The following is a 17,541-nucleotide window of genomic DNA, read 5'->3' on the forward strand; positions in this document are numbered from 1 at the left end:
ATATGATTCTGAAATACGAAAAGATGAAATAGTACCATTTGCAACAACATGGATGGATCTTGAGATTATTATGCTTAGTGAAATAAATCAGACAAAAAAGTCAAGAACCATATGATTTCACTGAAACGTGGTATATAAAACTGAAAACAAAAGAACAAGACAAACAAATGAAGAAACAAAAATTCATAGAGACAGACAACAGTTTAGTGGTTACCAGAGGGTAAGCGGGGAGAAGGTGGTAGGTGAGTGTAAAGGCGATCCAATATATGGTGATAGAAAGAGAAATGGCTCTGGATGGTGAACACACAATGTAATATATAGATGATGTATTACAGAATTGTACCCTTGAAATCTATGTAACTTTACTTACAATTTTCACCTCAATAAATTTTAATTAAAAAAAAGAAATTAAATCAGTAATCAAAAAGCTCCCAACAAACAATATCCCTGGACCAGATGGCTTCACAGGTGAATTTTACTAAACATTCAAAAATGAATTATCACCTCTTCTACTCAAACTCTTCCAAAAAATCCAGAAGGAGGGAAGGCTCCCAAAACTGTTTTTACAAGGCCACTATCACCTTTATCCCAAAATCAGACAAAGACATTACAAAAAAAAAAAAAAAAAAAAGAAACCAATAGGCTGATATTTCTAATGATTATAGATGCAAAAATCCTCAACAAAATATTAGCAAACAGAATTCAACAATACATTAAAAAGATCATACACCATGATCAAGTGGGATTCATTCCTGGTATACAAGGTTGGTTCGATATCTGCAAATCAATTAATGTGATACACATTAAAAAAATGAAAAATAAAAATCATGTGGTCATATCAATAGATGCAGAAAAAACATTTGACAAAATCCAGCAGCCATTTATGATAAAAACTCAAGAAAGTGGGAATAGAAGGACCATATCTCAACATAATAAAGCCCATATATGATAAACCAACAGGTAACATCATACTCAGTGGGGAAAAGCTAAAACCATTCCCCTTAAGATCAGGAACAAGACAAGGTTGTCCACTTTCACTTTTATTCAACATAGTTCTGGAAGTTCTAGCCAAAGCAATCAGACAAGAAAAAGAAATAAAAGTCATCTAAATTGGAAAGAAGGAAGTAAAACTGTCATTATATGCAGATGACACAATACTATATATGTAGAATCCCAAACACTCCACCAAAAAACTATTACAACTGATAAATAAATTTAGTAATGTAGTAGGATTTAAAATTAACATTCAGAAATCAGTTGCAGTTGTATACACCAACTGAATAGAGAGCCTAGAAATAAATCCATTCCTATATGATCATTTAATCTACGACAATGAAAGCAAGAATTTATGGTGGGGTAAAGAGAGTCTATTCAATAAATGGTGCTGGGAAACCTGGATAGACACATGCAAAATAATGAAGATGGACCACTTCCTCACACCATATACAAGAATAAATTCATAATGGATTAAAGACTTAAATGTAAGATCTGAAACCATAAAATTCCTAGAAGAAAATATAGGAAGAAACTTTACAGACATTACTCGGAGTAAGATTTTTACTGACATATCCCCTCGGGCAAGGGAGGATAAAATAAACATGAGGGATTACATCAAACTAAAAAGTTTTTTCACAGCAAAGGAAACCATCAATAAAACAAAAAGGGGTCCTACTGAATGGGAGAACAAATATATTTGCCAATGATACATCCGATAAGGGGTTCATATCCCACATTTATGAATAACTCACTCAGTTCAACTCCAAAAAAACAAACAACCCAATTAAAAAATGGGCAGAGAACATGAAGAGACATTTTTCTAAAAAGGACATACAGATGGCAAACAGACGTGAAAAAATGCTCAACCTCACTAATCATTAGATAAATGCAAATAAAAACCACAATGAGATACCACCTCACCCCAGTCAAAATGGCTGCCATCAATAAGTCAACAAACAACAAGTGCTGGCGCGGATGTGGAGAAAAGGGTACACTTGTTCACTGTCGGTGGGATTGCAGATTGGTGCAGCCACTATGGAAAACAGTATGGAGGTATCTGAAAAAACTGAAAATGGAACTACCTTATGACCCAGCAATTCCACTCCTAGGAATCTATCCGGAGAAATCCAAAACTCGAATTCAAAAAAGTTTATGCACCCCGTTGTTTATTGCAACACTATACACAACAGCCAAGACATGGAAACAACCGAAATGCCCATCGGTAGATGACTGGATTAAGAAATTGTGGTCCATTTATACAATGGAGTATTACGCAGCCAGAAAGAAGAATGAAATCTTATGATTTGCAACGATATGGATGGACCTAAAGAACATTATGCTAAGTGAAATAAGTTAGACGGAGAAAGACAAATAACATATGACCTCACTTATATGTGGAATCTAATAGAATAGAATAGAATAGAATCTAAAGAATAGAAAACATACACAAACTAATCAGAAACAGTCTCAGAGATATAGAGTAAAAGTCAAGGTTGCTAGATGGGAGGGGGCTGGGGATGAGGGAGAAAATAAAGGGATTAGAAAGCACAAACTTGTAACCACTAGATTGCTATAGGGATACAAAAGACAGTTTGGGGAATATAATCAATTATATTGTAAAGATTTAGTAGGGTGTCAGATGGACACTTGTCTTATTACGGATGATGTAGATGCCTGATCACTGCACTGTACACCTGAGGCTGAAGCTGAATAACAATGAATGTCAACTATAATTTAAAATATATACATATGTATATATATATGTGTGTGTATATATATATATATATATATATATATATATATATATATATATAGTCACAGGATGTGGAGTACAGCATAGGGAATAGAGTCAATGGAATTGTAAGAGCTATATAAGATGTCAGAGGGGTAGTAGACTTGGGGGGTTATCACTTTGTGAGGGGTGTAAATGTCTGATTATTACATTGTTTTGTACATCTGAAACTAATAAAAAAAATCAGCCAAAGGAAGAGATACATAGGGCAGAGTCCAGGATGATTCCAAACTAAAGCTTCCATTGGCTTTTCATCATGGAGTTGGGATGTGTTGACATTATGACTTTGATGAGTGACAATATGCAGAGTAGATCCCTCGAGGTTTCGTGCTCCGAGTTTTTATTGGGGCTCCGTTACAGAGGCATGACTGATTAATTGTTTGATTGCCCATATGGCAACTTCAGTTTCCAGGTCAATATACACTGCATGACCCAAGCTCCCACCCTAAATCATACTATTGGTCTTTCTGGCACAGCCAACCTTCATCCTATGACGATCAGGTGAGACTGCTCCCACCATAATATCTGGTGTGGTCAGCCCCAAACCTAAACAAAGACTCTCCTATAAGGTATAATACTGATTACCTCTCAGAAGACAAGGGCAAAAGCCAGACTTCTCTTTTGCAAGGTGAATTTCTTTACATCATAAACTTCACTCTTTTAAAGTGTACAGTTCAGTGGCTCACAATTTTGTACAACAATAACAATTCTAATTCTAGAACATTTTCATCACCCAAGAAAAAAACTGTACCCATTAGCAGTCACTCCTCACTTCTCCCTCATGCTTCCCCTAAGACCTTGGCAATCACTGATCTACTTCTGTCTCTATGGATTTAACTATTTGAGACAATTCACATAATGGAATCATATAATACGAGTATGTGGTCTTTTACGTCTGGCTTCTTTTACTTAGCATGTTTTCAAGGTTCATCTATGCTGAAGTATGTGTATTCCTTTTTTCCTTCCTTCCTTTTTTAAGGCTGGATATTATTGCATTGTATGGATATATCACATTTTGTTCATTGGTTGGTGGACACTTGGGACTTGGGTTGTTTCAACTTTTTTACTACTATAAATAATGCTGCTATGAACATTCATGTACACGTTTTTGGGTAGACATATGTTTTCAGTTCTCTTGGGCAGATAACCAGCCATAAGGCCAGCTTCTTTCCAATGCCTTTTGGCCCATCAGCACATCAAGACAGGCCCCCACAGGGCTGCACTCTCCTTCTAGGTGGATAGACTCAAGTTCCAGACTCCCTGCTGTTAACATCTGGGTCCTGGGGCATCTGAGCTCTGAGGACAGTCAGAAGGCCTGCAGACTAAAGGAGGGAGGGCCTATTTACACAAACTAGGATACTTGCAGATCATGAAAGAAAAGAGAACAACCATGTCACCAAAACTAAAGAATAGAAGAACCAAGAGGGGCCATTGCTTCAGTCCAGAATCAAACACTTTAATTGCCTCTACAAAGCCCCTCCTGAAGGCCTCAAGGGAAGGGGAACTTTCTGTAGCCCAGACAGACCCTCTAGATTAAAAAGAATCAGATATGTATTAACTGGGGAGTTTGAAATCTATGTCCTCGTGATGTCCACCTCAGGGCCGCACAGAGCAGTCTGCTCACTGTTAGCCAAGTAGGCTCCTCAGAAGTCTGAAGGCAGGACTCATTGTCCTCAACTGCCTTCTCTTCTATATACCCCTAAAATCTTCCCTTCAACTAAAGGCAACCAATTCTTCCTGTTATAAAATCCAATTACTGAGTCCTATAAAGGGCCTTATACTAAATCCCAAGAAGAAATGAATCAATATATCCCTTTCACAGATGAAGAAACAACCTCAGCTTGGCTTTAAAGAGCTCTTCGCTCAGTATACAGGTGCCATCACTTTTACATGAAATGCAAAATAAACCACCTACCGGCTTTGGTGGCTCTCCCACAGCTGCTTCAAACCTTGGTCAGCCAAGCCTTCCAGAATGAGGAGGTGGATCTTCCCATCCAGCAGGTGGAAGCCAGTGAGAACATCCAGGTCCTGCCTTTCCTGGATATTCACCCGCATCTTAAAGGCTGACAGGATCTGTTGGATGTTCTTGATAGGGTAGGAGTCCAGCTCAAGGGCCTTGGCATTGATCATGGTGATATCCTGTAGCAGACTGTATAGGAGGAACATCTCCTTGGAGTCAAATACAAAAATGATGCAGCCAAACTGGGTCCTTGTGAGGTCTGGATCAGGGGCTTCTGCCCTGGTTTGCAGTGGCACTGCAATGTCCACTCGCAGCTTGAGCAGGGAGTTGGCATCTAGGTAGTTGCCCGTGGGCATTGGGCCATGATGGAGGCCATTGGCAGGGACCTGAAACCCTCCAACCTTCCTGCTGCTGCTGACCTGGCCATGTTGAATGGGTTTGGGCTCACAGCTGTGGATGGGGACAACCAGGTTCAAGTACTTGTGGCCGAGCAGGAGATCAGAAAAACTGACCTGAGCGACCCCATAAGGGTCCCACATCTTGTTCTGGGATTCAAAGGGATTGTTCTCTGTCGTTTTGAGAGAGATGAGGGCCTGGAAGTTGAGGTATGAATCCAGAGGGTCCTCCCCAAACAGGGTGGGCTTCTGGGAATAATCCTCTGACTTGTGGTCCCGGTCATGAACTTCCACCACCATGGGAGGGCCCTCCAGGTATTCCCTCAGGTCACTGGGGTGAATTGCCCCAAGGAAGATGACATTAATGTCCTGGAAGGAGACATGGCTTCCATGAGGCTTCCCCTCAGTCTGGTGAACCGGAGTCTTATGGAACTGGTACCTGCAGTACACAGGAGTGCAGAGCCTCTATGAGAGAGCAAAGAGATATCAGGGCACTGGGCTGCAGTGGCAGTCACTCTATCTCCCCTCTAACGGAAGGCTCCCAGTAGAGGAGGCTCAAATAACAGCTGTATCCCTTGGGTTTCCTCATCCACAAAATACTGATGAGAGAGGCTGCTCCGCAAGGTCATTCCAACCCAGGACTGGGTGACATATGTGAAAGCACCCAAATGGTGGCTGGCATAAGAAAAGGGCTCAATAAGTATTATTCACTATTTCTTCCTCCCAAACAGTGAGTGCCACGAAGACAGGCCATATGTCTTTTTCATATCTATATTTCTAGCTCTTATCCCGAAGGCTAGGCAAAGAAAAGGTGGATGGAAGTAAACCATATTTTCTACACATACATTTTGGGGGGCAGTTGGCACAGGCTCACCTTTAGCATATTAAGTATCCAAGTAGAAAACTGTGACAAGAGGAAGAAGACTCAGAGGTTTAGGGTTTAAGAGGGCATGGAAAATGAAATGGAAAGGAGGGCAGAGCTGTGTTGAGGCAGAAAACCAGGAATCTTGCATGTTTTAAGTTAACTGTTACACAAGTTTGTGGTCCAAATTCATATTCCAAATTCAGCATCAAATTTACACTGATGCTGAAAATTTATTTTTAAACACACCTGGGTTGGTAGCACTCCCAGGTACCTGGAAGAAGTAATTAAGAGACATTTCTGAAAAAATCCACTTTCAACCTAGGCCTCAAAGAATTCCCACAGAGAAAGTTTGATTGAGGGTGAGAGCACAGTAAAAATCACAAAACACCTAAGGGGAAAAGTACTACTAGCAAAATCAGATGCACAAAGGCATAAGATATTAGAGTGATCAGTTACATAAAACAAATACATTTGTTAGGTCTTAAAATATTTTTAATTATCCTATTGGAATTCTATTTACTAGCAACAAATAATTTAAAAATGAAAAAATTTAAACATCACCTACAATAGCACGAAACCTAAAATGCCTAAGGGGAAATTAAGTGGAAGATGTATGAAACCTATATACTGATAACTGAAATAATGCAGACAGAAATGAAAGAAAATCTATATAGAGAAATATACCATTTCCTTGGTCAAAAGCACAATTAATTCTAGATGAATCATAGACCTAAACATAAAAGCTAAAGTTATGCATCTGTAAGACAAAAACATAAGAAAGTATCTTCATGAACTTGGGGGGGGGGCAAGATTTATCTGACAAGACACAAAAAGCATTAGTCATAACAGAAAAAGTTGATAACACAGACTTTATCAAAGACACTACTGAGAAAATTAAATTTAAGCCCCAGACTGGCAGTAAATTGTACAGTACATATATACCTGACAAGGGACTTGCATCCAGAATATAAAGAACATCTAGAAAACAATAATTAAAAAAGAAAAAAAAATAGCAAGAGGGACTTTCAAATTTGTATAAATGGAGTAAAAGCACACCTTGCATCTCCCAACAAATGCAACTAAAAACCCTAGACTGAATGCATGAAGCAGCTATTAGAGGACTCTGAAAAGTAAAAGGTAATGGGTGGATTGGTGAAGGAGACCAAACTCATTGAGTTTCCTGGGTTTCATTTTCCTCCCATATGTCACTGACTGAACTCAAAGGAAGCCTGAATCCCAGAATTGTATATCACGCATGGAGAGAGAGCTCAAAAAGAAACAGTCTCTTTCTGTTCCATAGGGGACTCCTATGGAACAGAGAGAATGAGGGGAAATTCCCTGTTGATTTTTTCTCCTGGCTCTGTCCTCAGGCAAGTTCAATTTCCAAAGCTGTGATCTGGTGGCAGTGACAGCATCTGAGCAGGCACCTAAAAATCTGAGAGAAGGGAATCCTCTTTGACTATAGGAACTGTGATGTAAAGAGTGTGTGGAAAATCCTCATAATAGCTTTGTCTCTCTATGTCTTTCCACCACTTGTCCTCAGAGGCTGACACAGTCTCAGTAAGGGCATGTTAGAGGGGGAACACCAAACCTCCACCTTTCGAACCAGCAGATCACAAAGGGGACTCCTTTGGAGATGAAGAGTGTGGAAAGGGGAGGAAACAAAAAGGATTCCACAAACTTATATGTAAGCTCATGGGCTTATTTCTGAACTGTTCATATATGGATCTTACCTTAAGCAGCATACCAGTGGTTTTGAGAACCAAACTACAGGGCATACCAATGCACAGGACTCAGAGTAGTGGTACCTGAGTAGTGTACATGCTGGACAGATTTGAATATCACTAAAAAAATCTTTGAAAACTGAACTGACTTTAAAATCACAGTACACAGAGTGTGATTTGGAACTTGCAGCTTGACCCTAACTGAGCCTATTGCCTAATAAAACAAAAAAGCCAACATTCTTTATAGGATTTAAACAAGACTCAAGAGTCTCATAACATAATATTCAAAATGTCTAAGACACAATCCAAAATTACTTGATATACAAAGAACTGGGAATGTTGACCAATTATCAAGGGGAGAGACAACCAAAAGACACCAACTCTGAAATGACTCAAACATTAGAATTATCATATATAGACTTTACGACCACTATTATAATCATGTCCCAAGAAGTACAACAAACTCTGGAAACTACTGGAAGGTAGTCAGTCTCAGTGAATAGAAATTATAATGCAGAAACAAATAGAAATTTTAGAACTAAACAATATAAAAACTGATATAAAACATTTACTGGGTGGTCTAAAACCAAGATGGAGATGGCAGAGGAAAGATAAGTAAATTCGAAGCTAGATCAATAGAAAGTATGTAATCTGAACACGTAGGAAAAAAAAGATTGAAAATTAAAAAGTAAACAGACACTTAGGAACCCATGGGACAATAGCAAAAAGGCTATTTGTATCATCAGAGTCCCAGCAGGTGAGGAGAAAAGATATTTGTAAAAAGATATTTGAGGAAATAATGTCTGAAGGTCTCTCAATTTTGACAAAAGGCATAAAATTAGAGAGTCAATAAACTCAATCAGTCCCGTCAGGATAAACTCAAAGAAACACATACCCAGACACATCATCAATGTTTGAAAGTAGCCAGAGAAAAATGATGCATTACTCCTAGGAGAACAACAATTCAAATAACTGGATTCCTCATCAGAAACTGTGGAGGCTATAATAGAGTAGAACAAAATTTTTACAGAGCTGAGAAAGAAAATAACTTTCCACCCAGAATTCTAAATCTAGTGAAAATATACTTCAGAGCTAAAGGTGGAATGAAGACATTCCACTTTTGCATATGAAAAAAACAAACTAGGAGATAATTTGTTTCTAGAAGACATGCTATAAAAGGTTACTACTGTATGATTCCATTTATATGATATTCTAGAAAAGGGAAAACTATAAAGATGGAAAAAGATCAGTGGTTTCCAGGTGTTAGAGGTGAGTGGAGTTCGCTAGAAAGGGGAAGCATGAAGAAGAGATTAGAGATTGCAAGGAGTAAGGGAAAAGTTCTGGAATGTTATAAATAATGTTATATTTCTGTGAGAAAATATTTTTAAAAACTTAATCTCCATCCCACTGGAAAAAAATTAAAAATTTCAACAGAAAGCTTAAACAGCAGATTAGAAAAAAAAATGAAACTAAAGATACTAATAAGTAGAAGGATATACTGTGCTCATAGTAGAAAGAATTAATATTATAAAAATGCCCAGACTACCCAAAGCAATCTACAGATTTAATGCAATCCCTACCAAAATGCCAGTGGCATTTTTTTTCACAGAATAAGAACAAATAATTCTGAAATTCATATGGAACCACAAAAGAAACAAAATAGCCACAGCAAACTTGAGAAAGAAAAACAAAGTTGGAGGTGTCATACTACCTGATTATCAAACTGTACTACAAAACTATAATAGCCAAAACAGCAGGTACTAGCATAAAAACAGACACATATATCAATGAACAGAATAGAGAGCCCAGAAGTAAATCCATCCCTATATGGTCAATTAATCTATGACAAAGGAGGCAAGAATATAAAATGGGGTAAAAACAGACTGTTCAATAAATGGTGTTGGGAAAACTGGACAGATACATGCAAACCAATGAAACCAGACCACTTTCTTACACCATATACAAGAATAAATTCAAAATGTATTAAAGATTTAAGTATAAGACCCCAAGCCATAAAACTCCTAGGAGAAAACCACAGGGAGTAAACTTTTCGAAATCACTACTAGCAATACATTTTTTTTTTTTTATATTCTCCTCGGGCAAGGGAAACAAAAGAAAAACTAAATAAATGTGACTACATGAAACTAAAAATGTTTTGCACAGTGAAGGAAACCATCAACAAATGACACTCTACTGAATGGCAGAAAATATTCACCAATGATAAGTCCAATGAGGGGTTAACATCCAAAATATATTAGAAACTCATTCAACTTAACACCAAAACCCCCCACCCCAAACAATTAGATTTAAAAATGGGCAGAAGACCTTGAATAGACATTTGTCCAAAGAGGACAGACAGATGGCCAATACACATATGAAAAGATGCTCAACATCACTAATCATCAGAGAAATGCAAATAAAAACAACAATGAGATATCCCCTCACCCCAGTCAGAATGGCTATCATCAACAAGACAAACAGTAACAAATGTTGGAGAGGCTGTGGAGAAAAAGGAACCCTCATACACTGTTGGTGGGAATGCAGACTGGTGCAGCCGTTATGGAAGGCAGTGTGGAGGTTCCTCAAAACATTAAAAATAGAATTACTGTATGGCCCAGCAATCCCTCTCCTGGGTATCTACCCAATAAAATCTGAAAATATTTATCTGTAAATACACGTGTGCTCCGATGTTCATTGCAGCTTTATTTATGGTGGCCAAGAACAAAGTATCCTTTGATAGATGATGGGTAAAGAAGATGTGGTATATATACACAGTGGAGTACTATTCTGCCATAAGAAAAGATGAAATAGTGCCATTTACAACAACGTGGATGGATCTTGAGATTATTATGCTGAGCAAAATAAGTCAGACAGAAAAAGTGGAGAACTATATGATTTCACTGATATGTGGGATATAAAACTGAAAACAACAAAGGAACAAGACAAACAAATGAAGAAACCAAAAGTCATAGACACAGACAATAGTTTAGTGGTTACCAGAGGGTAAGGGTGGGGTGGGGTGTGGGAGATGAGGGTAAGGGGGATCAAATATGTGGTGATGGAAGAACGGACTCTGAGTGGTGAACACACAACATGATATACAGATGATGCCTTACAAAATTATACACTTGAAACCAATGTAACTTTACAAACATCAACCCAGTAAACGTTAATTTTAAAAAATTACAAAATTGTTTTACTAAAAAAAAAAGTAGAAGAGGTGATACGTATTTACAATGGAATATTACTCCAGCTATAAAATAGAATTAAATCTTAACACTTGCAATGACATGAGTGGACCTAGAGGGTATACACTTAATATAACATTAAGGCCAAAGGTTGTAAAAACAAGAAAAAATAAATAAAATTTCTACTGCAACTCGGGAATGAACTAACAGCATAGATAGGGATAATTTGTGACAACAAAAACATAAAAGGGGAGGGGTAAAGTTTAAATTTGCGAAGGGGAATAGAGATAAGATGCATGCAGAAGAAAAAGGAATACTGTATACATGAAACTTTCTTTTCCATAAACTTAATGGTAACCACACACAAAAATATCCACAACTGAGACACAAAATACAAAAAAGATGAAACAGGATGTCATACAAATGATGGCTTGAGGTGAGCCTCTTGATACCTCCCCTCGAATTTACAACAAATTGAACAAACTATAATTCCACAAAACACTCCCTGCACAGAAAACAGACAAGACTAAGAGGTGCACAATTGAAATCATCTAAAGGTGGGCAAACTGGGTGAGCAAGAGGAGGTGGAAAGGAGAAAGTGCAGAGATATGGGCTGCACGGGCACAGGATGCAGACTGGAGCTTGGAGCTCCCTGCATTCCAGAACTACCACAGCCACAGAAGAGGGAAGAACTTAGACTACTAGTACTCCATTTATGGCCCACAGTCGCACCTGAGGGATCAGTATATAACACAGCTGAATCCCACCCTCACTGCAGAGACCTTGGAACAAAGACTAAGGGAAGAAGGGTGAAAACGGCATTTTAAGCTCTCACTGCCAAGCAGAGGATGGAAGGCGTGGGCACAGAGCCTAGCTGCCCCTTCCGCACCCTCCCAGAACTCGCCCCACCCCCACCTGCCAGTGCTAGAAGTGAAACAGTAGCAGTGTCAGATCAAAAGAACAGAATATTTGCAGTTCTGAGAACTGCGGTTCACAGCCACGGACTCTCACCCAACTAGCTCCAGCGAAGAGGAGGGAGCCTTGGATGCAGGACTGGCTCTGCTGGTGGTCGCTGCCATTGCTCAGAGCCATCACTCACAAGCCACTCTGCCACTGCCCCCACCTATCTGGGTGGATCCCTGCAAGGGTAAACAGAGCTGATGAAACACATGGGCTCTTAATCTGGTGCAGGAAGACCTTCAGTATTCAGAAGCTCTCCACATCCCTCAAGGGAGGCAGTGACCTGAGATCCAGGTGACCTGCTCACAGAGGAGAAGCCCACCTTCCAGGGAATACCCCCATAGTGTGAGAAGCCAGAACAGTACAGAGAAAATATACCACTACAGTGTGAGAGAGAATACAAGGCTGCAGTCAGAGAAAAAAATAAAGCATTCTACCAACACCTACTGGAAAACAAAAGAAAATCCCCTTCCTACCAATCTGTTGCAGAAACCACTCCTGTAGATGTCTAGGAAGAGAAATAATAATTCATTAATTCCCATGAATAACCAAGGTAACAAGCCAGCTCTGAAAGAAAATGAAAAGTCTCCAAAAAATGAACTTAAAGACATGGAAATATGTGACTTAAAAGACAGAGAATTCAAGATTGCAGCTCTGAAAAAACTCAATGAGATGCAAGAAAACACAGACAGGCAGTTTAATGAACTCAGAAACACAATCAAAGAACAAAGTGAACATTTGACCAAAGAGATTGAAATTAAAAAAACAAAACAAAACAAAAAAAACACAACCAAACAGAATTTCTGGAGATTAAGACTCAATGAAAGAGGGGCCGGCCCAGTGGCTCAGGTGGTTAGAGCTCCATGCTCCTTACTCCGAAGGCTGCCGGCTCGATTCCCACGTGGGCCAGTGGGCTCTCAACCACAAGGTTGCTGGTTCAACTCCTGGAGTCCCACAAAGGATGGTCGGCTCTGCCCCCTGCAACTAAGATTGAACACAGCATCTTGAGCTGAGCTGCCACTGAGCTCCCAGATGGCTCAGTTGGTAGGAGCACATCCTCTCAACCGCAAGGTTGCCAGTTCGATTCCTCAACTCCTGCAAGGGATGGCAGGCTGTGCCCCCTGCAACTAGAAACAGCAACTGGACCTGAAGCTGAATGGCACCCTCCACAACTAAGAATGAAAGGACAACTTGACTTGGAAAAAAGGCCTGGAAGTACACACTGTTCCCCAATAAAGTCTTGTTCCCCTTCCCCAATAAAATCTTAAAAAAAAAAAAAAAGACTCAATGAAAGAAATGAAGGATGAAACAGCCAGCTTAGGGAATAGAGTCGACCAGATGGAGGAAAGAATCAGTGACATCGAAGACAGAACTCTGGATTGACACAGATGGAAGGAGAGAGAGACTTGAAAGTTAAAAGAAATGAAAGAAGTTTACAAGAAATTTCTGACTCCATCAGAAAGAGCAATATAAGAATAATGGGCATACCAGAAGGAGAAGAAAGAGAGAAGGGAACAGAGAGTATATTCACACATATAGTTGATGAGAACTTCCCAAACTTCTGGAAAGAACCGGGTCCTTGAATCCAAGAAGCAAATAGAACACCTAATTACCTCAATCCCAATAGACCTTCTCCAAGACTCATTGTATTGAAGCTGTCAAAAATTAAAGACAAAGGAAGAATCTTCAAGGCAGCCAGGGAAAAGAAGACAAATTAAAGACCATTCAGTTCTCATCAGACTTTTCAGCAGAAACTGTACAAACCAGGAGGGAGTGGAATCAAATATTCAAACTATTGAAAGGAGAAATTATGAGTTAAGAATAATATATCCAGCAAAGATATCTTTTAGATATGAAGGAGGAATAAAGACCTTTCCAGGTGTGGACTTCCGGAAAAATGGCGGAGTGAGGAGAGCCTCTGTAAAGCTCCCCTGGAATTTACAAAGAATCGAACAACAAAAACTCCACAAAGGACTCCCTGAACAGCAGACAGGCAAGACGAAGAGGCCCACTACCGACTGAAATCACCTACAGGTGGGAGATTCGCGGGAGTGGAGGGAGGAGGAAAGGGAGAAGCGCGCGGAGACGGAGCCGCGCGGGCGGAGGACGCAGACCTCGCTCAGTGCGCCGAGCTCGCTGCTTCCCGGAACCACCGCAGCTGCGGGAGAGGGAAGAACTCGGACTGCTAGGGCTCCACCAGGGCTCCAAAAGGCTGAGGGGACAGCATATAACACGGCTGAACCCAACGCTCAAGGCAGAGACCTCGGAGAAAAGACTGAGGGAAAAAGGCTGAAAACGGTGGTTTAAGCCCGCACTGCCGAGCAGAGAACGGAGCCTTAGGCACTGAGACTAGCCGCCCCCTCCCTCCCCTCCCAGAGCTCGCCCCGCCCCCACCTGCCCGGTGCTAGAAGCGAAACAGTAGCAGTGTCAGATCAAAACAACAGAAAATTTGCTATTTTGAGAACTGTGTACCGCAGACACAAATTCACAGCCCAACTAGTTCCGGCAAAGGGGAGAGAGCTGTGGAAGCAGGATCGGCTGTGGTGGTGGTCGCCGCCATTGCTCTGGGCCACCTCTCACAACTCACCCCGCCCCTGACCCCACCTATCTGGGCGGATCCCTGCAGGAGTAAACAGAACTGCTGAAACATACGGGCTCTGAATCAGGAGCTGGAAGAGCTTTGGAACATCAAAAGCTCTCCGCATACCCCCAGGACACTGCGCCCTGTGACCTAGACGAACTATAAATAGAGGAGAAGCCCGTCTCCCAGGGAATCCCCCCATTGTGTGAGAAGTTGGAATAGTGCAGAGAAAACAGCACTACCGTGTGGGAGAAGAAAAATAAGTTGCAGTTGGAGAAATAATAAAACATTCTACCAACAAGTACTGGCAAACGAAAGAAAGACCGCTTTCTATCAACCTGTTGCAGAAGTCACTCCTGTAGATGTCTAGGAAGAGAAATAGTAAACCAGTAATCGCCATGAATAACCAAGGAAACAAGATAGCTCAGAAAGAAAGTGAAAAATCTCCACAGAAGGGACTTAAAGATACAGAAATATGTGACTTAAATGACAGATAATTCAAGATTGCAGTTCTGAAAAAAGTCAACGAGATACAAGAAAACACAGATAGGCAGTTAAATGAACTCAGAAACTCAATCAAAGAACAGTATGAGCATTTTACGAAAGAGATTGAAATCTTAAAAAAGAACCAAATAGAATTTCTGGAGATTAAGAACTCAATAGAAGAAATTAAGAATGAAATAACCAGCTTAGGTAGTAGAGTTGACCAGATGGAGGAAAGAATCAGTGACATCGAAGATAGAAACCTGGAAATGACACAGATAGAAGAAGAAAGAGACTTGAGACTTAAAAGAAATGAAAGAACTCTACAAGAACTTTCTGACTCCATCAGAAAGAGCAATATAAGAATAATGGGCATACCAGAAGGAGAAGAAAGAGAGAAGGGAACAGAGAATATATTCAAACAAATTGTTGATGAGAACTTCCCAAATTTGTGGACAGAACTGGACCCTCAAATCCAAGAAGCAAATAGAACACCTAGTTACCTCAATCCCAACAGGCCTTCTCCAAGGCACATTGTATTGAAGCTGTCTAAAATCAACGACAAAGAAAGAATCCTCAAGGCAGCCAGGGAAAAGAAGACGGTAACATACAAAGGAAAGCCCATTAGATTATCATCAGATTTTTCAGCAGAAACTCTACAAGCCAGGAGGGAGTGGAACCAAATATTCAAACTATTGAAAGAGAGAAATCATGAGCCAAGAATAATATATCCAGCAAAGATATCCTTTAGATATGAAGGAGGAATAAAGACCTTTCCAGACATACAGAAGCTGAGGGAATTTTCTAATACACGACCTGCACTACAAGAAATACTAAAGGAGGCTATTCGACCACCATCAACAGGGACAATTTGTGGTAACCAAAACTCAAAAAGGGGGAGAGTAAAGGCCTGAACCGGAATATGGGAATGGAGAAAGTAAGCGTGCTGAAGAAAATGGAATACTCTAAATATCAAACTTTCTTTTACATAAACTTAAGGGTAACCACTCAAAATAAATCCAGAATTGAAACATATACTGATATAAAAGAAGAAACAGAGGGAAACATCATAGAATACCACCACACAGAAATAATAGACAACAAAAAGGCAAAGAAACAATGGAGACACAGCCTTACCAGAAAACTAAAGATAGAATGACAGGAAATCCTCACATATCAATAATCACCCTAAATGTAAATGGACTGAACTCACCAATAAAAAGGCACAGAGTAGCAGATTGGATCAAAAAACTAAACCCAACCATATGCTGTCTACAAGAGACACATCTCAGCTACAAGGACAAGCATAGACTCAAAGTGAAAGGGTGGAAATTGACACTCCAAGCAAATGGAACCCAGAGAAAATCAGGTGTAGCCATAATGATATCAGATGAAACAGACTTCAAGGTGAAAAAGATAACAAGAGATAAAGATGGACATTTCATAATGGTGAAGGGGACTGTACAACAAGAAGACATAACAGTCATCAATATTTATGCCCCCAATCAGGGAGCACCGAAATACACCAAGCAACTACTAACAGAACTAAAGGGAGAAATTGACCAAAACACAATTATACTAGGGGACTTAAATACATCATTGACAGCTATGGATAGATCATCCAAACAGAAAATAAATAACGAAATAGTAGCCCTAAATGACACATTAGATGAAATGGACATAATTGACATTTATAGAGCACTTCATCCTAAAACATCAGACTATACATTCTTTTCTAGTGTACACGGAACATTCTCAAGGATAGACCATATATTGGGACATAAAATCAGTCTCAACAAATTATCACGGACAGTTCAACAAATTATCAGGGGAAGTTATCACGGACACCACAGAAATACAAAGGATCATCCAAGAATACTATGAAGGACTATATGCCACCAAATTCAACAACCTAGAAGAAATGGACAAGTTCTTAGAAACATATAGCCTTCCAAGGCTGAACCATGAAGAACTGGAAAATCTAAACAGACCGATCACCAGTAACGAAATTGAATCAGTCATCCAAAACCTTCCCAAAAGCAAAAGTCCGGGACCAGATGGCTTCACTAGTGAATTCTACCAAACCTTCAAAGAGGATCTAATACCAATTCTGCACAAACTCTTCCAAAAAATTGAAGAAGAGACAGTACTCCCTAACTCATTTTATGAGGCCAACATTACCCTGATACCAAAACCTGGTAAGGACAACACAAAAAAAGAAAACTACAGACCAATATCTCTAATGAATACCGATGCAAAAATCCTAAATAAAATTCTAGCAAATCGAATACAACAATGCATTAAAAAGATTATTCATCACGACCAAGTGGGGTTCATCCCCGGGGCACAAGGATGGTTCAACATACGAAAATCCATCAATGTGATACATCACATAAACAAAATAAAGGACAAAAATCATATGATTATATCAATTGATGCAGAAAAAGCATTTGACAAGATACAACATCCATTTATGATTAAAACACTTAATAAAATGGGTATAGAAGGAAAATACCTTAACATAATAAAGGCCATATATGACAAGCCCTCTGCTAATCTCATAATTAATGGAGAAAAACTGAAGCCCTTTGCTCTAA

At 39.6% G+C, this 17,541-nt stretch overlaps 1 protein-coding gene across 1 annotated transcript in view; it reads right to left on the minus strand.

Moving 5' to 3' along the window:
- The window catches only part of CFAP92 (cilia and flagella associated protein 92 (putative)), a 135,937-nt gene that overhangs the window by 47,029 nt on the left and 71,367 nt on the right, over positions 1 to 17,541 (minus strand). The window contains exon 10 of the mRNA XM_074334299.1: positions 4,704 to 5,608. Within this exon, the coding sequence (XP_074190400.1) occupies positions 4,704 to 5,608 (905 nt within the window). The remainder of the gene's footprint in view (positions 1 to 4,703; positions 5,609 to 17,541) is intronic.

The sequence above is a fragment of the Rhinolophus sinicus genome, linkage group LG01 (genome assembly GCF_036562045.2).
Source record: "Rhinolophus sinicus isolate RSC01 linkage group LG01, ASM3656204v1, whole genome shotgun sequence".
In the NCBI taxonomy this organism is placed as follows: domain Eukaryota; kingdom Metazoa; phylum Chordata; class Mammalia; order Chiroptera; family Rhinolophidae; genus Rhinolophus; species Rhinolophus sinicus.